At 32.7% G+C, this 27,429-nt stretch overlaps 1 protein-coding gene and 1 non-coding gene across 10 annotated transcripts in view; one reads left to right on the forward strand and one right to left on the reverse strand.

Annotated features, from left to right (window-relative positions):
- Positions 1–27,429, forward strand: part of kuz (zinc-dependent metalloprotease kuz) — a 539,267-nt gene that overhangs the window by 177,751 nt on the left and 334,087 nt on the right. For all 9 annotated transcript variants that reach the window (XM_089597595.1, XM_089597587.1, XM_089597563.1 and 6 more), the window contains one exon: positions 1,890–2,124. In XM_089597595.1, the coding sequence (XP_089453721.1) occupies positions 1,890–2,124 (235 nt within the window). The remainder of the gene's footprint in view (positions 1–1,889; positions 2,125–27,429) is intronic.
- TRNAT-AGU (transfer RNA threonine (anticodon AGU)) lies at positions 13,711–13,783 on the reverse strand. The gene has a single exon. It is a non-coding gene; the product is annotated as a tRNA-Thr (tRNA).

The following is a 27,429-nucleotide window of genomic DNA, read 5'->3' on the forward strand; positions in this document are numbered from 1 at the left end:
AATTAGGAAATTTTTGTATCAATTTTAATCAGATACAAAACTTATATGTATCGATCGAAAGAAAAAGCAAACAAACATTTAAAACCTCGCATAGTTGAATCCATTAACTAATTCTTAAGATATAAACGATTTTTACGAGAAAAAAAAAAAAATTACAACAAAAGTTACAATAAGAAATTAAAACAGAAAAATGAATTATGTTGCATAAATTGCATCCAGAAAAATTTGCATAAAAAATAAAAAAAACTGACGGCAAGTAGAATCAAACGTCAGATTGCAAAACTATCTCACCAGTGGCATAAGCCCCCACCATTTTAGCTTTCCAAACTTTGGGTACCATACGATTTGAAGTCACATATGTTCATTGATACCCTCCAGAACATGGCCTACAGTTCATAGTGATTATGATCAGTAAAAATAATAAACTGTATTCAAGGTGGTTATAGCCATACTGTCAACCTCAGAAAAAAGTTTAAGCTAAATATTTTTTCAGCGCACTTTCTTTGATATACAGTACTTTGAAAATAATCCAAATTACAGGATGAATTCAAAATAAATGCCTTGAAAGTCTGTGCTTACAGTTGTAAGCATTTAGTTGTATGATTTAATTTTCGAAAAATCATGTGGCTAGGCTCTCTTAAACTTATATATGTTATAGAGAATTGTAAAATGAAAGAATAGGTTTTTTAGTTTATAATCAACAATGTCGAAACTTTTTTTCTCTATTACCTCTTAATCTCTAAAATCTCATTTAAGAAGTAAGTACACTTAGCGAGAAATACTTCGCACTCGTCGCTTGTATTCGCTATGCTATAAGCGGTCATAGCTATATAGCTGTAGTCGTCATTTCCACTTCTCCGTTTGTAGGCGCACATTCAGTATATACCTTTCACGCGTCTTTAAAGTATGCGCCTACATGCCCATTTTCACCCGAATCCGTAAACACACACTCGGTTTACCCCCTCCTCGCTTCTAAAATAAAAGAAAAAAAAGTGTGCCTGGTTTGGCCACTAAGCCACGACGGGGCCCTCGAAACAGTGGCAAAAGGGAACTCGTGCCGTAGCTTTGCAGTCAGCAATCTCTTTACTAATCTCTGCTTGTCATATGAGCTTGTGTGTATTCACATTATGACATGTGTAAATTTGACGAATAATTTGCGTTTGAACTTATCATATTATCTGTATGAATTAACTAGGAATGGAACACTGACATAATAATTAATGTAGAGTTTTTAATGCTAAAAATCGATCCACTATTCTCATATTGTGGTGGCTTCGAAGAACTAGCGGGTTGTCAGAAAGCAAAGCAAAATATCAGTGTGAAGTTTTGATGTACCTAATTTCTTTTATATTTAGAAATCTTCTTGGTTAATTTGATTTCTGGAAAATAGTTTAACTATTGTGTATTTTGTTTTACTTACGTTTTTGTACCATTTTAATTAATTCCATTTTTATTTTAACGAAAAAATTCATTTTTAGTAAGCAGACATCAAATTCTGATTTTTTAGCAAAAATTGAGGTTAGAGCGATTAACCCAGTTATTATTGAAGCATATTGAGATTACATTTTGGAATGTAGTTTTTATACATTCTTAAAATTGCTCCATTAAGTTAAGATGTGTACAAGTACAGTATTTTTATTGTGTTATTATAACTAATTGTGTCTTAAGTGATGAGCATACAAAAAAGCACAACAGTGAAGTTTGTTTTAAAGTGTGGAGTGAAATTGGCACAGTACAACCTCTGCTTTCCAGATGTTCTGCTCCGTTACTTTACTAATAATACTAATAGTAGTTTTTAATAATTGTTTTTATTACTGAATTCCAAATTAAATAATTATGCATGGTCTCTTTTTTTGATAAGTGTAGTAAGTAAAAACCTTTTTTAATAGGGATTTTACAGGTGGTACGCTTGGACTCGCATGGGTAGCTTCAGCTTCAGGTGCTTCGGGTGGTATCTGCGAAAAGTACAAGACATATACGGAAACAGTGGGCGGTATGTACCAGTCTACAAAGCGTTCACTTAACACAGGTATTATTACTTTTGTCAACTATAACAGCCGAGTACCACCTAAGGTATCACAGTTGACTTTGGCCCACGAGATAGGACACAACTTTGGCTCACCGGTAAGTAATCGATTTAAAAAAAGCTGTATGTATAAGCTAATAAAATGCGTAAAAGAATGATACTTCCAATAATTCTAGTACTCCGAAGATATGCATTTAAAGTTCATATATTTTCGTGAATTATAACTAAATTATTTTGTATGCTAACCCAATTCTAAAAGTATAATAATTTCGCCTAACACTTTTATTTTTTCAAAAAGTGTTGAAACTGTACTGTATTAAAAACATTATTTTAAAAATTCTCAATCTTTTTATATTATGATACGTAATGAGCATACAATCGTTAAATACAATGTTCCCCACTAGAATACTGAGAATAAGTCTTATTAAAAAGTTTTACTCATTTTAATACTGTTCATTTTGCTGTATAAAAAGTTTAATAGAGCAAAATATTAAATTAAGGCACTTTGAATTCTGGGTATATTATCAGAATAACTATTTGTTGGAATTTAAATATCTTAGTCTCTTATTAAGAGGCTGCTCACTAAGTTCTCTTGCCGCAGATAACAATAGATCAAATAGGAGAACTTAAAGAGAACTTAAAGGAGCTTGAGCGAACTTAAGAGAATTTACAGAACGAAGAGTGCAAATAAGAATTCATGAGAATGGAAGAGTACATGCAATAAAAGTTGAGATTAAGAGAGAATGCACACAAGAACTTATGAGAACATTAAAAAACTAGAGAGAACCTGGGAGTATTTATTTTATAAATACTCTCACGTTCTCTCTAGTTTTCTTATGTTCTCCCAAAATTTTTCTGTCTGTCTAGTAAAAGCTCCCGACAACTCTTCAAGTTCTGTTATATGCTCTATATATTTTTATTCCGTTATGCGGAGCTAATAAGAGCGTATGAGAGAACTTAAAAGCAGCAAAGAGAACTCAAAAGAGAACCTGGAGTATTTTAGTAGAATTCATGGGATGTTCGAAGTAGTCAGCCCCTCGTCCCTGATACCTCGTGGGTAAAATTAACAAATAAGTTAATATTGGACTCTATTAACACTGATTTTCATTCAGAGGGATATAATGATTGTATTTTAAAAATTAATCGTCATGTTACTAAAGTCGATTAATAATGCGATCGTTAAGGGTTGATTGCATGGACTTTTGAGTCTAAAACGATGAGGAATAGTAATCTTCATAGCATTAAAACACACAAAAAAGTTACAGGTTATCGCTCTTGAGGTAGGTTTACTAACAACTAAAGTTATCCGGTCTTAGTAAGCTTGTCTTTTGAGTTTTTTCGAAAAAATAACAAAATGTTATCTCCTAAAATAAATAATTTAGTTAGTTCTTCGCAAAGCAATAACACAGTTGCATTTTGTTGTACTTTATATATTATTAATAAGAAAGAATATGAAGGTAAAAGTACTATGACATGATGGTATATTACATCCTTAGGCCCTAAAGTACAATCTTCAGTGCTGGAAGGGCGTGGTTAATGTATGTTTGTGCCCGAGTTGCCTTTATTATTTATCTTAATGATGGAAAAAAGCATTTTCACCCGTATGAGCACAGTTTGTGTCTAGTAACTTATTTTCTGACCGCAGGTTGTGGTACTTACAAGGGCGCTCTTTTGCAGCCTTTCAGCGCGTGAACATGTTATTGCAAGTCTTACATATTGACGATAGAACCCAACTATGATTTAAGTCTCTTACATTTCTTCCAAAACAGTCTTTATAGATTTTTCTTATCTCTTTGGAAATGGGAAAGCGATTTTTATGGACATCGAATTTTCCACAAATATAGCAGAAGACATAAAAGTCAGTAGAGCAATTGTGGAGTAGTTGATTTGTAGTTTTTAGAGGTTGGTTTGTGTGAGGTGAAGTAGCCATAAATTCGTTAAGAGTCCCGCACGTTTGGGATCCTGGCCCGATCACAGGTGAGTCCGCCATTCTGGAGGCAATGACTTTCATACCTTACCAGGGCTAAGTATGAGGGCTTTCCGACTTCGACGAGGACAATGTCAACTTATCTTTGGACACACTACGGCATCATCCTCATACCCAAACGTCCCCCTGCAAGGCAGCGTGCCTTCGCTGGCTTTGTTACTATCACATTTTGGGGAGTGAATCATTCTACACATCTCTATTGGAGCATTTGTCATTGTCCCCATAAAATGCCGTGTCGCAGGAATTTTAAGATTTTCCTCTTCTTTAATGAGAAGTATATCTATTCCAAACTATAAAAGCTTTGAATAGAGGTACTCCACAGCTTTATGTAATATAAAACCACTGCAATGGGATCTAGAATATTCTTATTGTCTAGGATCTGGTTTAGAGATAAGGCAACCTCAGAGCCACGAGAAAAACTTATTTATGCTATTGGCAAGGTTCTTCTTTATCTAGTGGTAAACCTGAGGGCGATGGACTAAATCTGAACTTAGATTTGGATTCAGCGCACCCAAAAACCTATAAGCATGTGAGTCTTGTCTCAAACTCAGATAACTTTTTTATTTGTGTACCTGTGTTGTCGAATTCGTTAGCAATAACATTCTAAATAGTTGTTTGGTAACAGTAAAAATGACTTGCGTATAATTTCTATAGTTATCAGAAGCAATAAACACTAATTTATTTAAAAAATTAAGTTGTGAATATCACTTTATCTTTTATAAATATACATTATAAATAATCATTGACTGGTAATCCTAAGACTCAATTCAAGCTTCCTGTATTAAAAACTAGATTTTTCAACTCTCTAGCTTGTTAAGCTAATTTTTCAGTAAGTATCCATTTCATTAGAAATGAAAGTATTGGTAAACAATTTTTTCGTTTTAAGTATACAATTAAAGAAAAATGACTTGCTTACGGTGGCCCCTGTAAGCTAAAATGATTGTTTTTTTTTAAGCAACACCTTAAACATTGACAATTATATCAATATTTTAAGGCAAAAAATATTTGATGACATTTAACTACAGTTTTTTCATTAGAAAACTAGTGCATGAGTTCTGATTCTTCGCACAGTTCGTAAAACGTAAGATACGAGAAATCCCTAGCTCAGCAGGTGATTTCACCAATATAGTTTAAAAACCGATTTTATCTGCTTTAAAATGCTCACATTTAATAAGTTTCTTACATTTTGGTTTCCAGGGTTTTTAGGAAGACTTGTTTGTGGTAAATCATAATAGTTCAAGTAGAAGAGCCTTTTCGTGAACTATATTGAAGGTTCTCATAGTATCTACAGCCGATAGAAAGCCCTTTTACCATCTTATTTCTTAATATATCTCGAGGGTGCCTATTTACTGATGAATCTTAACTCTGTCTTGGTGAAAACGGAAAAATTCACTATCAAAAAATTAATGAAGTATTATGTATGCATGTATGTATTGCAATTGAAAAATTGTTTTATTCTTTTTATAATCGATTGTGAAATTTCCAAAAGAATTAATTGCGAAATTTCTAAAGTTGTAAGTCACACTTGAACTAGTCAGGAAATGATTTTAATACTGTTGTATTGTTGTTTTCTAATGCATGAAATCATACCATGAATAATCATCGTTCCAACTGACTGTATCGCTGTCAACGCAGTTTTGAAAGAATATCGCTCGTTAATAGACCTGATTTAATCAGAGGCCTCTTTTACTCTCTCCAATACGTTAAAAATCGTATTCCAAGGACATTAATAGTCTCGGACTTAAGAGCAAAGTACAGTAAAAGCGGCCCTGGAAAATGAACCACTGAAGCAATAGGGAACTTTGAAGCAGCAGTATTAACCATCAGCAATACATGTAAGTTAGCTATTAGTAATTTAATTATTGGTAACTCTTTTTAAAGTGATCTAATAAGTTGTATGTTAGACAATAAATTATTTTAATTTTTTTTAGTAAAGCAATATAATATATAAATCTAATGCACATCATTTTAATTAGGAATTTCCATCCAATTGAAAAGAGCAAATGAAGCTTACGAGCTCAATACTCAGAGATCCACGAACGACACTATACACTAACGGCTTAGACCATATTTTAAACAAGTCTGTTCATAACAGTGACAATTAATTTTTTCAATTGGCATTAGTATTGTATATCTGTTATTTGTCATTTACTTCGATTTATTTTAATGATAAAGAAATCGATTCTTATTCATCAAGTCGTACTAAAAAGTATATCTTTCAGGTTTGTGTATCAAGAATTATGAGGTACACATAAGTTTTACTCCAAACTTCAGTGTAACATTTTGAGTAAGCAAAACAACAAAATTATTTATGACATTGATGCTGAATTAAAAAAAAATAACAACTTCTTATCTTAGTTAATACTGCCTCTTATTCATGATATACCTGGCCGCCATACGTTAAAATTTTTTAATAATTTAACTTTTTATTTTATTTTATAAAACAATTCAGAATTTAGTGATCAATTGTTGGTACTTAATGACAAATAGTTTGATCTGTTATTTATTAAAACAATGAGATGGTGAGCAAGGATGGTACTAAGTTACTCAATACCAATGCTTGCTGACATAGTAATTGGTTGTTTTTAATTAATTAAACTAAACTCACAAAATAATTTACTCATTCATTCATAACGTGATACTAATCAAACTTTCGAACCGATAATTAAAAAAAAATGATTTGTTTACATGTGTGTTCGTACGTTGTTATATTGCACCCACACATACATACGCACTTTTTCCATAGTTACTCAATACCAAGGCTTGCTGACATAATAACTGGTTGTTTTTAATTAATTAAACTAAACTCACAAAATAATTTACTCATTCATTCATAACGTGATACTAGTCAAACCTTTGAACCGATAATTTAAAAAAAATGATTTGTTTACATGTGTGTTCGTACGTTGTTATATTGCACCCACACACACATACGCACTTTTTCCATGCCAAGCAAGTTCAAAATCTGTTGAAATTGGTACCTAGTGTATCTTTGAGCGTTCGTGTAGTACATGACAAAAAATTATATAATAGGAGAAAAATAAGGGGATGCGCACTTAACACAGATTAAACTTATTTGGCATGGAGAAAGTGGAATTTTAAATTCGCAAATAAATAATTTCGCTCAAGCTATTGATTAAGGCGATTAATTAAATTGATTGTCTTGTGTAGTTACTACCAACGATTCTTGTTGATTTAATAATTAATTATCTTATTTAGTAACAAACAAACAGTGACTATATTAAGCTATATAGTTTGCTTATGTAATAATTATTTATTTATTTAATTATAAACTTAAGTATTGGCTGACTCAACATGATCTTTTTCAAGTTTTTTTCAACTAATATCGTATGATAAAATTAGGCTTCAGAATGGTGCAATGTATGGCAGTAAGTGAAGTCGTGATCTGCGGTTGTTATTAATGGATACACGATTAAGGACGTTGTACTTTTTTGTACTACATTGCTGGATGTAAACTATAGGCAATGCGTTTGTACAAGGTGTTTGTACACAATTTTTTATTTTTAACCATTAAGATCGTTGTTATCATTTTTATAAGTTGTACTTCTATAGGCGCATTATACGTGAGAGTAAATCAATGATTTTAGATTTGTGACCTTGAAAAAATGTGTGATACAAGTGGATTTTACATGTAACTCCCCCTTCGCCCCGCTTTCCTTGCTGTACTGCCCTGCGCCCGTCTAATCCACACCACACAACGCCACGCCACCATACGACACATTTCGAATTTAATGAATTTTATTTCTGTTTCTTTAACTTAACCAATTCAAAAAAGGCCCGCACCTACTTAACTATGAGCCTTTCCGAAGTAAGAAATTCGACTACTTCTTGCAATGGTAGGGTTCGTAACTAAATCACACTAATAAAGAAATAATTTATTTCATGAGCTCCTTTTTTTATTTAAGTGTTTTTTTTCGAAATCTTAAGCATTAGTATATGTTAGCAAAGCAGCTTTCTAATGTATTAATAAATGTTTATTGAAATAAATACTGCTTCAAATTTGAATATAGGGCATGACTGTATTTTAATAAAATTCTAAAACTGTTAATATTTTGACATCCTTCAGATGTCCTCTTTAGGGCTACATGCTATGAAAATAAACATACACTTAGAGGTAATGTGAGTAAAAACAATTATAATATAAAGTAAAAAATGCACAATACCAATACAAGTAGAAGGATACGTAACACACAATTACATTGCACGATATTTGCAAATAAAAATTCGTATAACATGGCTAGTAGATAGCGCGCGCGCGTACACAATGTACATGGAATATGCAGCCGCATAAGTATACAGTACGACGTAGTAATACGAATACGAAGTCGGTGAGAGATCAGAGAAGGCCTTCGAGACAGCAAAACTCGGCCACTTCCGAGCTCGTACGACCAACTCCGAATACTACAACAGCAGCAGCAGCTGTACATATGTATACAGACGTCCCGCTATTGCGGTACTGAGCGGAGTGGGGAAGCAAGTCAGTCGTTTTAAATCTGTCATTTTTTGACAGCTCACTCTTAGCCCCAGAACGCCCCATAAGAAGCTTCGCTTTAAAAAACATTTTAGAAGTTAGGAGAATTTTAGCCTTAAATGCCTATCTTCCTTTCTTAGTGGAAAAGAATATTAGAACCAAGATTAGAATGCTCCACACAATGGCTTTCACTAAACTTTCCTGCATAGTACTTCCATAATTTTAACCATTAAAGTATAACCATAAAATAAATTTTTCTCCACAGAATGTTAAAGTTATTTTTTTTAACACTTGTAAATTTACAGATATCTTTAAATTAGGCAAAGACAGAACTTCAAAGGAGCAGTAAGTGGTATAGTTTATATTGTGTTCTGTTGAGTGTCAAATTTGTTATGTAGCCCAGAGCAACAAACAACTTAATGTTCGCATGAGTGAACATGTTAGATCAGTTAAGAAACATAATCCTAGATGCAATAGCCCAACATTCCAACGAATTTTAACACTCTTTTGACTTTGATAAAGTAAGGATCTTATAGATTAAGAGAAGAATGATTCCAGGAGGGAGTTCTCTAAAATGATTTATACTTATGATAATCATGTTAATCGACAGCTTGGTACTGAATAGTTCTGGTATATAAGAGGCTCTTGCTTAATGTTTAATACGAATTTCTCTAAGCGCATTTATCTCTAGTTTGCTTTTACTGCATGATTTTATTTTTCGTGTATTACATGTGTATTACACCCTATATAAACATTTTTCACGTTCTCTGTTTTTGTCCCTTACCTAGTAAGAAACCTTTACAGTTTCTTATTCTATATTTTGACCTTTACCTGATCTAAGATGATTTTATCTCCGTAACGACATATTTTGCAGTTTAGTTGTTTCAAGTTGCTTCCATGTTTGGTATTAAATTGTTATATATTTGTCCCAGAAATATATGTGTGTCAGAGTATGTGGGTGGGTTAATTTATAGGCGCTTGCCTATGCTTTGGCGTGTGTATGTATGTGTGTATTTACATACATTATTGGTACAACTTATGTCGGATAATGTTTCGCTTCCACATACATGAGGCAGCTTCACTTCTGTCAGGGGTCCCGAGACCCCTCACTCAGTTCTAAAACAAGGGTCAGCAAGTTAAAATACTTCATTTATCGTCAAAAAAATTAAAACTCTTTTTTGTACCACCGGATTATGTGAGAAAAAATTTAAACATCTGCAAGAGGCAGATGGTTTACGATATAAGTCAACCATACATTCAGCCTCAGGAACTCTGGTAATCAAAGTATCTAAAAAAGGAATTGATCTATTATTTTCTTGTTCAAGTGTAAACTGGATAAACAGATCAAAGTTATTGAAGAGTTCCAGCACTTCTTAAATATTATTATTATTAATAATCAAAACATAGCCCTTTACATATAAGTAAGAATAGACTGCCCACATCTCGAATAAATATTTATTTACCTATCATGAATTTGTTACTTTTACAGTAAATAAATAATTGTTTACCCAATTTTTAATATTTTTTGAACATTTTCAAAAATTAGAACGAAACTTATGTAGTTTATGAGTACAATAATTGATTTGTATTGCGATTATTCTTTCACAGTTTTTTTTTTCATGATTAAAGTGATTTTTTGACTGAAGAATGTTTATCACAAAGTTAGCGGGGAAAAGTTAGAGAGGTGAAAGGAGCGTAAATATATGCAGCAGCACTGGAAATTATTTTTCTCATATGGATGTACTTTCACGCTTTTACGCATACTTGACCCCTTCTTTCGTATTTTTTTTGAAAAAAAACAGCAACTTGTTGATCCATCAGAAAATTTTATACAAACAAAAATTGGTAGATTTCTTTAGATCATATAAATGCAATTTTACTGGTTTTTTTCATAAGGTTACATGTTTAAAAGAGGGTACAGTTAAATGAAATGCTGTTTTGTGTTTGTGTGGGTCTTTATATACTATTCCTGTTTTACGTTGAATATTTTCATAATACTTCTTAAATGAATCTTTGTGTGATGATTGTTCTCAAGGGACCTTCTCTATAATGTAATACCACCCTTTTAAAGAAAGCAGTAGTATAGAATAATATTTCTGAACCTTTTAGATACAATTATATTTTGGGTAATAAATATAAACTACAAATAAGTGTGTGAGCGTATGTGACAGATGTTAGCGTGACTTCAGAGATGTGATCAGTGTAGGTGGTAGGAAATTCTTTTGAAATCATCGGAAAATTCGATTAAGGTGCATAGTCCTTTACTGGCCAGCCCACATATTGTTTATATGATTTTGTGATGTTATTTATTGTTTATTATCGTTTATTTAATAAATACTAAAATATTAATTGAAACCACGCTCGATTAACGTAGGTCTGCGTTAACAGCAGATACTTAGCGTTAGCAGCATTATTGTTAATAGCAGATACTTTTTTCAGTTGTAAATCTATCTGGTGCCTTTATTATTGATGATACTGAATTTTAATTTCTAAGCTTATGTATTACTCTTTTAAGATACACAATTCATCTTAATTTTATGTTATTCATACATATTTTGATAGAAGTCAATTTATTAACAATACCAAACATTTTTGTATTTTGTGCTTTCATATTCTTATAAGTGCTTTCTTGTAAGTTTTATTGAAATTTTGTATGAAGCCTTGTGGTTATTATTAATCTGCGTTGAACTATTGTTTAAGTGAAATATTTTTGTGATAATTTGGAGTGTGAACCCCCTATCTGTAACCTTCCAGCCTTATAATTATATCCAAACGCCCTGAAACTCAAGGCTTCAATATTATACTTTTTATGCCTAACAATCTTCTAGCGTTATCTAGGGAATAGTGTGTGGGAATCTGCCTCCCAACTGCATATTTTTTAAGCTTTCTTTTTTTGACCGTAGCGCCATTTACGCGTTATCTTGCACTAACGCTTTGTACTTTTCTATCTATCGATGCTGCTAGTCACTTGTACCCTACAAGGTGCCTTGCAATGTTGCTTTTATGAAGAATAAAAACCACCTTATTGTTGACAAGCACGGCTTCTTGATTTCTGGTCTTCGTCTTTCTCTTCATCACGGCAGCAATAAAGTTGCCCAGCAACTGACAGAAACGTCAAGCTCTTGAATTCATTAACTCTCACACAAGGCTTTATCTCATTGTTTAAAATTTTTTTTTTAATATGTATTTATTACATATTATTATTACATTGAGTTTTTTAGTTTTTCATGATTGTTTGGTCAATAAAGGTAGGGTTAAAAAATTAGTTTAAATGTAGATACTAGAATAACTATTGTCATTAGTGACAAAAAAAATATTCATACACACACACGTTTTTTTAAGCGTCATGGAAATTCTAATTTTTTTTGCTAGTCATCCTATTTAATATTTTCTTGTTATGGTGGTCTGTATTATAAAATGGTAAAATATTCAAGTTGAGTCAATGAAAAACATTTAAAAAATTTTTTTAATCCAAAATTTTTACATTATCGGTTTAAAGTTTGTGGGTCAAGACAGCTGAATCAACTTTAATGAAAATATTGCTTTTGTATGATATGCATAGCTACTAAAACATTAGTTATAACAATATCTGAAATCTCATAATTTTATTTTTAGTGCCGTAAAAAGTTGCCGCCTGTCTTCTAAACAACGGTTTTTTCGCACATAAGGTAGTATTTTGCACGTAGTAATACCCTCTTCTCTTTAAAAAAAAATTAAATTAGGTTGTAGAACAACAAAATAACTGGTTATTCCGATAGCATCATGCACTTGATTTCTCTGAGGGTAGAGAATCTGTAAAAGCGATTTTTGAATTTTGAATTATATGGGAAGAAACACACATGAAAGATCGACTGGGTGCCTTTGATAGCTTTAACAGTTTGTCCGTAGAGGATTACTACATACTTCACGCATTAAATCCTTATTATCAAAAATATTGAGATTGATTAGATAATGCTCAACATTTAAAATATTTGCCCTGTGAATCCGATTTTGTTAAGAGATCATAAAAATTAATAGAAAGTAGCCATAGACAATCTGTAGATTCTGTTCATGGCTAACTTCAATATTTTAATTAATAAGTATGTCTTTATTAGGGATACAAATTATTGTAAAGAAATGGTAGTTATAATAATCGTATATTTCTTGGAAGTCAGCACTCAAAGCTTAGTTTAATGGTTCTTTTTTACTCTATTTGTATTTTATAATTGCGTATTACATCATCATTATAGATTTATGAATGACAGGGTGTTGACCTGCAGACTGTTAAGGAGATAAAGTCGCATCATCATAATTATAAATATTTCTTTCAATATTACTTATATGTTTAAATGAGGCATTCCACACAGTTCTGAAACTCCTCATGACTTCTATTTGCCCCTCATTAAGCGTTAAAAATTAGAAAAAATTTAGTCATTGTCTCTGTTATTTCAACTTACCACACTTTGGTCTTGGCCCTTACAGCTCTTCTACAAATCTCCACAGCTCCAAGAGATTTTTCTAAATCTCTATTTGCTCTGACAGATATCCTACATACTTGAATATATATTTACTTTTATTTATTTTACCACACCCCCCAGAAGATGAAAATATGATTATAAATCAATTCATGTTAACTTAATTTTAATTTATTTATAAGTATGCAGTTCTTAAATTTTTTTTTTTTTTTTAAATAACAAAGTAAGTTGTATAAATAAAACATTCAGAACAAAATTTATAAACGATTTCTCGTTGTTATTAACAATTTAAATGTTTAAATCGACTCTTAACTATGGTCCCCAAAATTTAGCGATTATTGAATACGACCATCGTATTCTACGTCCAATTGTCTATAAAAAATATGTTGTTAATTAATGGAGAAATTATTACTTCTATCTATTATTACCCACTGTTTGTATTGCACATTTTCGATGAATTTGGTATGGAAATTTTGTTATAATTTAGGCATGTGACTCTAATGCTTGTTGGTAAATTAGAATTCAATACGTCCAATAGGTATACAAGCGAACGTCGATACACTTTAATCAGTGTATCAATAGGCGCATACGTATAGATGGCGGTACTCTTCATACAAGCACTCTCTATTACCATCCATACATGCCCTTTCTCAATATATAAGATATAGAAAATACTTGACAATACAAATCCACATAATTTCTTTTTCAAGAAATTTTCCTTTGGAGAAATAATTAAGAACGAGAAAAAATCCTCCCCGGGTGTGGATCGAACACACAACCTCCTGTTTACTAGACAGGTGCTCTACCACTTGAGCTACTGAGGAGCTGTGCATTCACTCGCACCGTAAGTTTAGATAAGTTCTCGTTTTCAATTCTTAAGCTGTCTTTCACCTAAGCTCGATAATGTAGGCATGTGACTCTAATGCTTGTTGGTAAATTAGAATTCAATACGCCCAATAGGTATAAGGGAGACCGGGGTAATCGTGGCCACCTAGGTAAACAGGCCACTGGATATATTCAACCATTTAATTGAGATAAAAATGTAATATATTTTTTTTTGATTGAAATATATCTCTACTTACATGCCGTCAATAAAATAAAACCATAGAATGACTTTTTGTTAAATTTTTAAATAATTAAATTTGATGGTTAAAAAATTTGGAGGAACAGCTACATTATTAAACTTGCCTGAAGCGGAAAATACATCAAATCGATTCAAAATTGACACAAATTGAAAGTTTGAACCTCAATCGACAATCTGCTTTTTTTTATTTTACCAAATATTATTTAGAAATATAATTATAAGTAATTTAAAAAAGTCCTATTTTGGGGTGTGGTGGCCATCTCTCCGGGGTACAGTGGCCATCGAGTTTGTTGTTTACGTGAATACTGAGTCAGTCTGCTAATCTGCGGATCCTAACCTAAACTTTTTAATCGTACTTATAGCCAAAACAAAACAAACTGTGTCATGTGAAAGTTATGTAGTACTTAAGTAATTAGTCTTATTTTAAGTCAATTCGGTATCAAAGGTGCAATAAATTAATAAGAAAGTTTAAAAAACATCGTAATTATTTTTCATTCAATTTCTACAACGATATACCGAAAAATATACATTTCTCTTTATTCTATGTGTATACTGACAGAAAAATATTTATGTCGATATACATATTTATGTATCGATCTGTTATGTAAGTAATTATTAATTTACATAAATTTTCAATTTTTAGACGTAAGTTTAGTAGCAACATTTAAAATAACATTTTAAGTCGATGGCCACTGTACCCCGGGGTATGGCCACCTCTACCCCGGCCCTGGGTAAAATGGCCAGTTTGAGACGCATTCACTTTTTCATATATAAACTACATTTATTATAAATAAATAACTCAACAAACTGGATACTATTTCTACACATCCGGCCCCTTTTATTTGTGTTTTTTAAATTATTCTACAATCAAGTGGTCGTTCATAATATCGTGATGAAGTTAGGGTGGCCAGACTACCCCGGTCTCCCTTACAAGCGAACGTTGATACACTTTAATCATTGTATCAATAGGCGCATATGTATAGATGGCGGTACTCTTCATACAAGCACCCTCTATTACCATCCATACATGCCCTTTCTCAATATATAAGATACAGAAAATACTTGACAATACAAATCCACATAATTTCTTTTTCAAGAAATTTTCTTTTGGAGAAATAATTAAGAACGAGAAAAAATCCTCCCCGGGTGCGGATCGAACACACAACCTCCTGTTTACTAGACAGTTGCTCTACCACTTGAGCTACCGAGGAGATGTGCATTCACTCGCACCGTAAGTTTAGATAAGTTCTCGTTTTCAATTTGCACTCATCGCATAATCCCAAAAAATAATTAGTAGATTCAATATTACGCGTCATACGATCCCAACAGTCATGATTATTAGTTATGGGTTTCTTGGAGTCAACTGTGATACATTTTAAATTCGCTCCATCTATCATGAGTTTAATATTTTTATGCATCGGACACACACACTAAAAGAATGCCACTGGCTTCTACCATGACACAATGTTTTGGTAGTATGCTAGCAAACTTTAAAAAACTACACTTTATTGTTGGATACTCTTTGTTAAATAGTTCATATAATTCTTTTTATTTATATTAATTCATTTATGTGTTCATCAGATGAATAGAAGCTCATTATACTATTATTAACTTCCACTCCTAAAGATGGATGGCTTTTGGAACTAGGATTGCCTAATATTGCTTTATCTTTAGCAATATTTTTCGCAATAATTTCATACGGTGTGTAGCTGTGGGAAAGTTTACCTGAATTTTTCGACGATACCAGTGTCTGAAAATAGTAAAAAAATTTTACTTTATGACATCGGTCTGTACTGGTGTTAAAACTTTCTAGTAAGGTTCTTAAAATTGCGATATTATCATCAATTTTATCAACATCATCTGAATCCTCGATGTTGGCATGAAAAACTTCCATTTTGATTGTCTCAATAATTTTTTTTAACTTTCTTCTCAGAGGAACGTTTTTCTTTTGGTTTGCGATTTTTAAAAGGCGATGATCCTAAGAAACGCATTCCTTTATCCAAACGATCAGGACTGTTATTCAATAACTTTTGGTTTTCACCTGAAGATCCTGAAGTTTTATCACTACTCAGTTATGCATCAGATACTTCGTTGGATGACTCTAGTTCATCTTCCTGCTGTAAAGAATAAAATATGATTATGAGCATCAAAAATTGATTGAAAAAAAAGTATACTCCATAGATCTCATGTTGTATAATATACCATTTCAAGTTCAGCTGTATCTTAATTTTTTAAAAACATTTTTTGAGATCCGCAGACGACAGGATTCGCAAATTCTTTGTTGAAAAGCCTCATGAGTTATTTGTACATTAATTTGACGTAGTTAATCTGTAATAACTTTTTGAAATCGTGGCGCTTTACTTAAGTGGCCTCTCAAATTTAAAGGGTTAAAACATCTGTTGGTGCGAACGTTCGTGCTTATTGTTTTAGGCATCGTGCTGGTACTCAACTTTTCCTGCACGTACGCGTGCATGTGTGTGTAAGCCAAAATAATCGAGATGACTCGTCGCTTTCCTAAATACACACTTCAAAGATAGTTTCGTAACTTATAAATTCATACACGTGAGTGGAGACGAGACAACAAATCCCAAGCATTTTTCCCAAAAGTTTTAATCAATTACCAAACATGAATAAGAAAAACTATTAATTAAAAAAAATGTTAATGAACCTATTTGAGTAAAAGCTTTCAAATAATACTTTCAATGCTTTCATAGAGAAAAAAAGGTTGTAAATCTAACAATGTACTGCATATACTGGAAGTTGCAGGCCAGTGTTCAAGCCAGTGTGATCAGTATATCTTGAGCACGTATTTCCATCTGTAGTTTATTCGTGACCAAAATTCGCTTAATTTAAAAGTGAAAACCAATAATAAAACGATAAAATAGACTAATAGTTTGATAACCATTAATGTTATTGAAAAAAACGATGTAGGGTTAGAAGGAGAGGCGTGCAGAGGTGCTCGCGCATCGATACGATTTGCTGCGCTACATAAATTACTGTATCTCTTTTAATAATAATAATTTCTCCATTAATTAAAAACATGTTTTTATAGAAAGTTCGACGTAGAATACGATGGCTGTATTAAATAATCGTTAAATTTTGCAGACCATAGTTAAAACTTGATATAAGCATTTAAATTGTTAATTATAATATTAAAACGTTTATAAATTTTGTTGTAAATTTTTTTTTTTTTTTTTTTTTAAATTCACATTATTGTCTTCAAAATGAAAAAAAATTCACTCTAGCTTAAAAATAACTGGAGTTATAAGTGTCTAAAAATAAGTCTCCAAGGCAAAAATCACGACTTTTAAATTTTTAACCGCTCTATCAAAAAAAAGTCCTTAAAAAGGTATATTTTTTTTTGATACAGAACTCATAAAAAAATTTTCAGTTGAATAAAAAATATGTCGGTCAGAAAAGTGTTCGGTTTGTAAAAGAATTACCTATATATTAAAACAATACGGAAATCATATTTCACCGTATTTTTTCAATACTGTTTTGAAGTTATCATATTAAAATACGATTTTGCTAGAAAAGCATATCCAATTTTTTATGATTTAACATTTACTGTAACAATAATTCTAATTTAATAATTGATAACAATAGTTATAACTCTCATAGTTCTAATTTTTTAAACATAAGTTACGTTAAACGCGCTTTGTGTGATCTGACTTATTATGAGTATTTAAACACTTACTTTTGTTATTCAATAAATATAACACAATCTTACTTGTTTTTGGTCCTCATAAGCGTACATATACACTTTAAATCTTACCCTTGCAATATTTATGTTGCAACTGAGTACACAAATTTTCTTTTTCAGACTACTTTAAGTTTAAATGCCATATTATCGTACGAATTATTAAGTAATAAATTAAAAACATTTTTTTCAATAAAATTTGTGCGATGTAGTATATTCAATGGAAGGCACGTTCGATAATTACATGTTATTTTATGTTGTGCTAATTTTAATTGAATCAAATTTTTATCTGAAGTGTTTTTTTTTAATATAAACACACCAAGTATTCAATTCAATGCAATTAATCTTTGAGAAATCCCGCTATACAATGCATTGGACTTTATTTAACCAATCACATAGTGAATAAAAGGTTTTAGTCACGTGGCAATCAATTTATTTGTATAAAAAATTGTGCCATTAAGAGATAAGAATACATCATCTCATACACTAAGAAAAGTGGTGTTATAGAACGTGTTTCAACTACAATAAAAATTACTATATTTTATAGGAAAGCTGAGACATACTCGCCGTATTATGAAAATGATTATATTACATCGTATAAAACTTATATATATATATATATATATATATATATATATATATATATATATATATATATATATATAAAAAATTATAGTGCTCTACGTCCAGCTCCTTTAGTAAGGGCACTACTATGGGCACTTAGCACTTGGGAAAGGGACAAGGAAAGGGATGGTAGGCCTCCCATTACTAAGAGGGGGGTAGAGGGAAATTAGGCAAGTTTTGCTGCGAGAAGGTCGCCTAAACCCTCCTCGAGGAGCATTGCGTGGTGAAAAAGCACATGTGAAAAATCACACAGGTACTTGCCCGAAAAAGTCGCACTGGCCGGGAATCGAACCACGGTCTCCCGCGTACCAATCCACGACCTAGCCGACTGAGCCACCGCGCGCTCTGTATAAATATATATACATAAGAGAAGATTCAAATACATGGTTTATATTCACATACATTTTCTTCTGTTTCTTAAGATTGTAGACATTAATTCCTTTTAAAAATATTTTTATTTGAGAAAAAATTTGCACTGACCAGAAATTGAACCTCTGTCCTTTAGCTGCCGAATTAGGCTCCGTAACCACTAGACCACGGTATATTATGTCTTCTCTACTATCGATAAAGCACATGTAGGAACGTGTACTGTTTATAATATACACAATAAAGTTAAAAATCAAAGAGTTTCCTGTAGACCACGGGATAATCAACCGATAATAAGTCGATTCAAAATTATTTGTATGTACGTATCAATTCTTAAACCTTATAAATCAAAACAGTAGTTTTTGTTAGATGAGTTCCATCGTCTCCGGGGTTATTTTGTGGCCCGATGAATGTAAAGTAGCCGTGGGTCGATGGTGCTTATGTGGCGAATCCTATTTTTCCTACTGAGAGCACACTTGACCCTTAAAACGCCCGAGGGCGTAAACATATGTTTCTTGTAATGATTACAATAGTATAACCTCAAATTTGAAACTTGATAGGCTTGTATACCTGTAAACGTCGTATGAAATTACTGAATAGCACTAAAGTGAATTTCGAAATTTTAGTGTCACATAGTAAATTCTACTTTAGAATAAGAGACATTGTAAAATAATGACATTGAAATTTACTATTTTGTATAGCAAAAATTATACTGTCATGATTCTTACTAAGTTGGACGCAGTAATTTTTATTGTGCTGTGTAATAATTATTGTAGGGCTGCTATATAATAATATGTATTCAAAACATAATTGAGATTTTTTTAAATGTAATAATTAACGTCATTAGATAAGTATGTCTCAGCTTTTAAAAAAAATATAGGTATTTTTAGTACAGATATGATACTTTTTTAACACCCCTTTTTTCAATGCATATTATTATCAAATAGTGAATATTATATTTTTATGATTATTTAAATCATATTGTTGTCATTAATTATTTAAGAATCACTTATTATCGAAGAATACAAAATTGTAATGAAAAATTTCTTTTTAAATATTTTTATCATCAGAATTTTTCTCTTTCTTCATGGAAGCATAAATATAATTTAAATTTTTGTATCTCGATAGAACTACATTGAATTGACAATATAAAACGTCAAACTCAAACTAATCTAAAGAATATGAATCAGCTGGTTGTAAGTTTTTTGTATGTAATACGAACTACATAAAACTCAATTTTTTACGCATTGGTTTGAGGCCAGAGGCTTGAAGAAATGAAAAGATATCAGAATTTTGTCTAATACAGACATATTTTATGATAATAGAGACGAATAAAAGGCTGTAAGTCTTAAAAAATAAGATGGTTGGGTCTAAGTAATATTGGGTTAAGGGGTTCGATGAAAATTCAATAGATTTAAGTAACGGAGAAATTTTTTCATATTTTCTTCATGGGAGAAGGAGGTGGCTGTAAAGGTTTTTAAAAGGCTGTGAGGATAATTGTGGTGAGTTCTACCTATACAGTTAAATAAAATAATAATATACATGCAGGGTTTAACTGACTAAAAACGACTTCCAAAATTCTTCTGAGAAAAATGTTGTTGAAAAAATTGTTTTACATAGTATTTATATCTGAAACATTATCTTCAATAAGAATTTAAAGCTATTATACTAGAAAATTGTTTGGTCTAAAGATATAAAGTATTTCATACAAGGGAATTTTAGGTAATTTTTCGAAAAAATACATCTGTTTCTGGGATAAATAGATAAGCTGCTTGTATAGTTGTGTTATGACCGGACTTACTTAAAGTATGGTCTTAACCTTTTCACTATACTGTAATTCGCGGATCTCTAAGGGCTCAGCTGATAAGCTTTATTTGTTCCTTTTAGCTGGGCAAAAATCTCCCATTTAAATGATATAAATAGCTTTAATTAATGTATTATTTTATTAAAACAATTTGAAAAAGTTATTCTTGTGAATACAATTTACTCGGATCACTTTGTTAAGGTTTAGCATTAATTAAATTACTGATAAATAACTACCATCTATCACTGTTTGTTGTTAATGCCGCTTCGGAGTTCTTTAATGCTTTGTGCAGTAATTTTTAGTAATTCCTTAAACTACGTAAATGAATTAGTGGCTGGTAAGATGTTGCGGTGTCTGCTTTCTCTGCTATCACTGGAACCACTTTCAGTGGATCTCGTACCTTAGCGTAGTCCAATTTCAATTGATGTCCTTGAAATGCACCCAAGTTGCCTCAGCCAACACGTTATGCTTTACGCGTATAAGGTACTCGTGAGTTGCGGAAGTCAAGAGTAGACTAAAACTTTAGAGGATAGGTGTCAGACGTACAAAGGGCAATTTTTCCTCTTGATGGGTCGTTTTTATAGCGTCAGATCGGGTAAAAGAGGCGTTTAGTTAAATTTGGTCAACCAATGAGCGATGTTCTTGCAAACTGCATTGACAGCAAAACAGTAGGCTTGTACAATGATTTTTTCCTGTTGCGATTTCATGTACTAAGAAATGACAATACGACAGTACCAATCACATTTTTATGACAAGTGCGATTCAGTTTTTTGGATCAGTGATGCTGAAATCTCGCACCTTAAATAAAGGAAACACCAAATACAAGTTAAAGCGTGACGAATAAGATTTCAAATTTCGCAATTAATCCTTTTGGGAATTTGACAATGAAATTTGAATATAACAAAATAATGTGTCAATTACAATTTTTAAATTGATGTATATTATCAGAAATAGAAAATTATTTCCCGAATGAAGTATTTATTTATATATAAAATACAATTTTTGCATTTATACATATAACGTCCAATTCCCTATTTCCGTCGGCAAAAAAGGTTCATCTAGGGCTCATTTTTTTTGTAAAGACTCAAATTTTACGATACTGCAACGGGCATATTCATTTTTTTATTTTAAGACCGTCAAAATGGCGTCCGAAAAATGTATCGATTTTGGAGTTCCGTTTTTTTTAATTTTCTCGTAAATAAACAATAATATTGTCATGCAGTGTTGATATCTTGATAGCTGGTATTTTTACACAAATTTAAAAAAAAATTAAGTTGCTGTAGCATACGCAGAAGTCGAGATAATTTTTTTTTAAAATAATTTCGCCATTTGTTTATTTATAAACATTAAAGCTTCAAATTTTAACTGTGTCTAGTTCAATACTTTGATTTTGTAATTTTATTAACCATGATTTAAAAAACACCTTCCAGGATGGTGCACACTCATTTGAAAGTAATAGTGGTTTTGGGCGAACGTAAATGACGTCATCAATGATCCCAGCCAAGCAGAGTTTCAAAAGTCGATCGAGCTATTTCAAATTCACAGACTGATAAAAAAAGTTCGTATCTCGGTCGTTTCTTACTCGATTTTCACGTTTTTTTTTTCTTTTGGGGTAGCACGCAAATATAACAACAACTAGCATGGAGAAATTTAAAAATTATTTAAACAAATTGTTATAAACATTTTTTTTTTTTTTTTAAATTTAACAATTTCGCATCGTTAAATTAAATAATTACAGGAAACATCTAGCTCTGATTTTTTTTTTAATCATTCGTGAAAAATAAAAAGGTAATAAATAAATACATCGATTGAATAAGACGTTTTTATTGAATATTACAAAGATTTTTGTCTTTTTACAGCTTGTTCGTAAGTTTCTACGTCATCAACATAATTACTAGTGTTTTTAAATTCATCAATTAGATTACATATTTCATCCACTTCCATATTATCTTAATTTTCGGTTACAGTGTTTTCGTTATCGTTATTTAATATTTCTTGTAGGGATACTACAACATCATTGTTTTCACATGTCTCGCCATGACAATGAGAGCACAGCCTTGAGCATTTTAAACCACTCTTACGACATCCGCACCGATTACCACTGCAGTTTCCTTCGCACGAGCATGTAATTTTTTTCAAAATCTTATCAGGGTACAGTGGCTCTGTCGTTTGTACTGGCTGCAAACCGCTGTTGAACACTTGCCAGCCAAAGTCAATAGCATTCAACGAAGAATTGCCTAACCACAATTGCAATTGAAAATATACACGCAAAATATGTTGGTTGGCTGCACCACACGTTGGAGGAAGACTTTCGAGAGAGAATTTCTTTTTAATGCTACAACGTTCATACTGCAGGTACCGCAAATCGTGTAACCCCATCTTGCTGCCACGTTTCGCCAGCCATGCCAAAGCGATATTGTCATCTTTTTTGCTGCTGTACATGCGCATTATAAGCATTTGACCATTTTCAATTAATTGTTGTTTCCTGGGATTTTCTTCATAAAAGATCGCAGACAAACTTATTAATATATCTTCGTCGATTTAAAAAATTTTGCTCTTGCCCTGGTTGAAAAAACATGACGTCGTATCGCACCCCGTAAAGATATATAAAAACCCGACAATTTTACGTAAATTTGCGTGCTTAAAACTGTCTTTGTTATACCAATCTACTTGTACAACTTTTGATTTACCCTTGACACTTTTTTTTTTGAAAATATAAATTGTTGTTAAATGTACTAAGTGCTTGTGGCTGCGGCATTATAACTAACAAATCTGTGTCATTTCCGACGATGACTACACTTTTATCTGTTTGAAATCGGGCCTCCTTTATAGCCGTTGTTACAATCAACGTGTCGGCATCTTCAGGGGCAACTTTAAATCTAAATTTACCGGTAGTCAGTATTCGATTGCAAATAAAAGTAATAAGTTGACTTTTATTACAGTCGTTTAAAAAAAAATCTTTTTGGGAGACGATTATTGTCGTATTAAGGTCAATTTTAAATTTGCGGCCGGCAATAAAACTTTTACGACGCAAACGTTCGGCGGCTTTCGTGCCTTCAAAATCCTCGTAACCATCAAAAATTACTATGCTGTTGTTCGCAAAGTGAGTCTCAACGTATTTCACATACTTTTCAACAATATCGCTGACGATTTCATTCCGCTGGCACTGTACAACATTCAGCAAATACCCACCATCAATCACGTGCAGTTTAGTGTTACTCGGTTCATTGACGGTCTCAAATAAGTCGTAAAAGCTTGATTTGCTTGTCTTGCGCATAACATTATCACTAAACAAAGATACTGGATAAGAAGCTAGTTCGTATTTCAAATATTCCTCCATATCTGACTTACTTTCCAAATTTAATGTTATTCGTTGCAATACTGATAGCGCATCAAGTTGAATTGTCTATCCGTTAGATAACCGAACCCTCGAATTCGCAGAACTGATGGAGACAACTTTATTTTTACGTTTGTATTTTACTGAGCAATAGGTTTGGCCAACAAGAGCATTTTGTAAGTCGATTCCAATTCGTAAAGCTTTATGGCAATTAACTTTGTCGTCTCCCACGATCCCGGAGTATATCGATATAATTTTTTCGGTTACAGGAAAAGGATTAAATTCTATGAAAAAATTTAATAACTTTTGTAAATCATCAGTATCTCTAGAAATTCGAGAGGGTCGCAAATCAACGTGTTGCTCACTAGAGGTATATGTAACGTTACAAAAATTTTCCACTTGATTGCATATTTCAAGTACATTTAAAGTGCTCCCAGGCCATCTGGCAGTTACATTTTCTGTATATCCACGCTGAATTAATCCACCCTTCACGTTTAACAATCTCATGAGACCTTGGTCTATCGTCATATCTGCCCAATTTCCACAGTAAAATTTATTGCTTCTACGGATTACAAACATACCAAGTTCAGCATACTTGTCGTATGTATAAGGATTAACTGTTGCTTGTAGTTCATACATGTCTTGTAAAAATAAATGGCAACTTTTTGCATACAAGTAATGCCGACTGGAGTGAAAATAGGGAAGCATGAGTTGCATACTTTTTAATTACATCTCCCAGTTTGCACATCGCTAAGCATCATAAAATTTTTTTGCAATCGATACCATGGAAATGTACTGTAGTCACAGTTGTGCTGTAGGGCCTCGCTCATTCATTATTTGAAATTAAATTTCAAATTTATTTTTAATTTGCCTGAATTCGTCCGACGTCAACAATTTGTCGTACTCTTGGTCAGCTGCTTTCATGACGTTTGACATGAAATTTTTTTCTTCTGATGTGAGGTCCACTGCTTCTAAAATAATACGACATAAAGCAGCTTGCACCAAAACATGCGCTCGCACAGACCTTGCAAAAGCATGTCCGGTTAGAGCCTTTTCCGCCGATCCTTCGGCATAAATTGTTGAAAAAGCCTGCAGGATGCCGCTGCCTTCCATAATATTTCCTATGGCGCCCAAAAAACTCATCAAGGTATGGAATCCTCCAAGTAGCACTTTAACACTACACAAATGCAGTGGATCGTTTTGTGGATCAATTGAAGCGTGGATCAATATATACGTGACGTATGAGCTCTTCACTTGTCAAATGAGCTTGTATATATACACAATGCATCTTGTATCAATTTGACAGATCAGTTGCGTTTTTAGTTATAATATGATTCGTTTGTATCAATTCAGAATGTAACAGTTCTAGTGTTCTCATCCAGCTTGATTAATACATAGTATTAGGCTTTATCGACTGAAAAAATATTTTGTTCAATGAGTGCCACCAATTGAAAGTTACAGCAACTAAAAAAAAGAGCAATGAAAATCGCTAGAAGTGCGATTTTGTGGATATTTGCTGGATGCGTTATTTTTCTCTCAATGATTACGACTTTTCATTGATTGCACTAAATACTACAAAACTTTTTTTAATTTGTAGAGCTTGGCCCTAGCTTTTACATAAGCTTAGCTAGAACCACTGTAGATAGTGTGATGGAAAAATGTTTGGTGATGATTCATACCTCTGAAATATAAGAAAAGTGTACTTTCATTATCGAGGTTCACAGGAAGGTAATTTCAAGCTTCCAAAGCTTGCTGTATTTTTTTCGATGCATATGATGTTTTTTTCAAGAAATGTATATTCCGTTTGTCAAAGATCGTGGACGGAAAAGATAGAAACTTTTATCCACGTATAATTTAAAAATCCGAACCCTTGGTAATGTAAGAAGATGAATTTTAACAGTACTGCTGATAGCTTACTTGTATGCTACTGCTTATTAATCTTGGTTAAATAAAAAAAAAAAATATATTACTTTTTGACTGTATATTGGGGCCAAACTGTAGGTGCGCCTCTCGTATGACTTATGAAGGTCTGTTGCAATGTTGATAGTAAACAATGAATAATACTCTGAAGTTTTTGACGTACATCTATAATTAGGGCATATCAGCTTAATGTTCGCGTAACTAAGGCCAAACGGTAACATAATAAAAAAGCGATACTTGATATAAATGACAATTTAAACATTTTTTCGTACATTTAACCATCAAATTAACTTTCAACTCTATTTTTCATAACTATTGTAGGAAGAGCTCAACTTTTTAACAAAAGTATTGACATATATTACTGCATTTCACCTCATTACGCTCATACGAACCAGGGACATTGCCTAAATCAGTCACAGTAGAATCATCCATTTTTAAAATACCATCCTATGTCTTTTGAAAAATTTGTCACTTTGATATATAGACGTTTCTACCTATCCAAGATAACTACATCCTTACATTATTTAATCAAAAGATTTAAAAAATTTGGCTCTTTTTTTAAAGATAACGATGAACTCTTATAAATTTATAAAAAGTATTATGATATCTCAAATTAAGAGAACCATGAAAAGCTGTATTTTATAGGAAATGCAAACTATGCTCAAATAACAATTTTTACGTGTCTCTTTAAGAAGAAGTATATCATAAGAACGCTGCGCTGTTACAATTTATTTTATTGAAACTGTGTCTTTTCTAACTTGAGGTAAAATTTTTTTCTCGAAACTTCCAACCTGTTTTAAAATAAGCACAGATTTTATCAATTTATTTTATGCAGAGATAATTAGAGAGATTGCTAACACCAATGCTACGATGTGAGACAGTAGGTAAACCATGGCGGTTCTGGAACCCCCCAGCTCCCCCCCTGAGGTAGTGGTGGGGGGAGAGGCTCTAGCTATAGCTGTGGGTGGAGAAGAGGCGGTGGAGGAGAGGCGGTGGTGGGGGCTGATCGGGCGGTAGAGAAGAGGCGGTGGTGGGGACTGATCGGGCGGGGGGTGAGGGGCACGGGCGGTGGGTGGTGCGGACTACTCGGATGGTAACGTCAGGGAAAGGGGGCCTCTTCCGGATGCTGTGATGTCGGATGGTATTGACAGCTCCCTTCCTTTCCGACCGCAAATCAAGCTCCAACGTCATCAGGATGGGTCCGAAAGGTGTAGGTGTGACAAGCCCAACGTACAGCGCGAGAGGAAAATGATCAAGCATGAACGTGTATCAGTGGATGTAGCGGATCGCCTATCCCGTTCAGCTGCGACCAACGTTGGCTTACTCAACGCAGTACCTTGCCAAGTAATGGAGCTATTATTTCTTATCTATACGGATGTGTTAGCCGTGGCCGATGACTTTTCGCTTCTTATTTATAGGCGTATAATGTTCCAGTGTAATATTTTTTTCTTAGCAAGAGCGGGTGCAACGAGTCATGCTAGGATACACGTATGTGTAAGCCGTGGCCGATAACTCTTCACTTCTTATTTAGGCGTATAATGTACCAGCATCATATTTTTTTCTCAAGAGCGGGTGTATCGAGTGATGCGTGTTGCCAGAGAACATGTATACCATTTCATAACCGAAAGCGTATCC

The sequence above is a fragment of the Copidosoma floridanum genome, unplaced genomic scaffold (assembly GCF_036245765.1).
Source record: "Copidosoma floridanum isolate Cflo_tuat_1 unplaced genomic scaffold, Cflo_Japanese_pri ptg000004l, whole genome shotgun sequence".
Classification (NCBI taxonomy): domain Eukaryota; kingdom Metazoa; phylum Arthropoda; class Insecta; order Hymenoptera; family Encyrtidae; genus Copidosoma; species Copidosoma floridanum.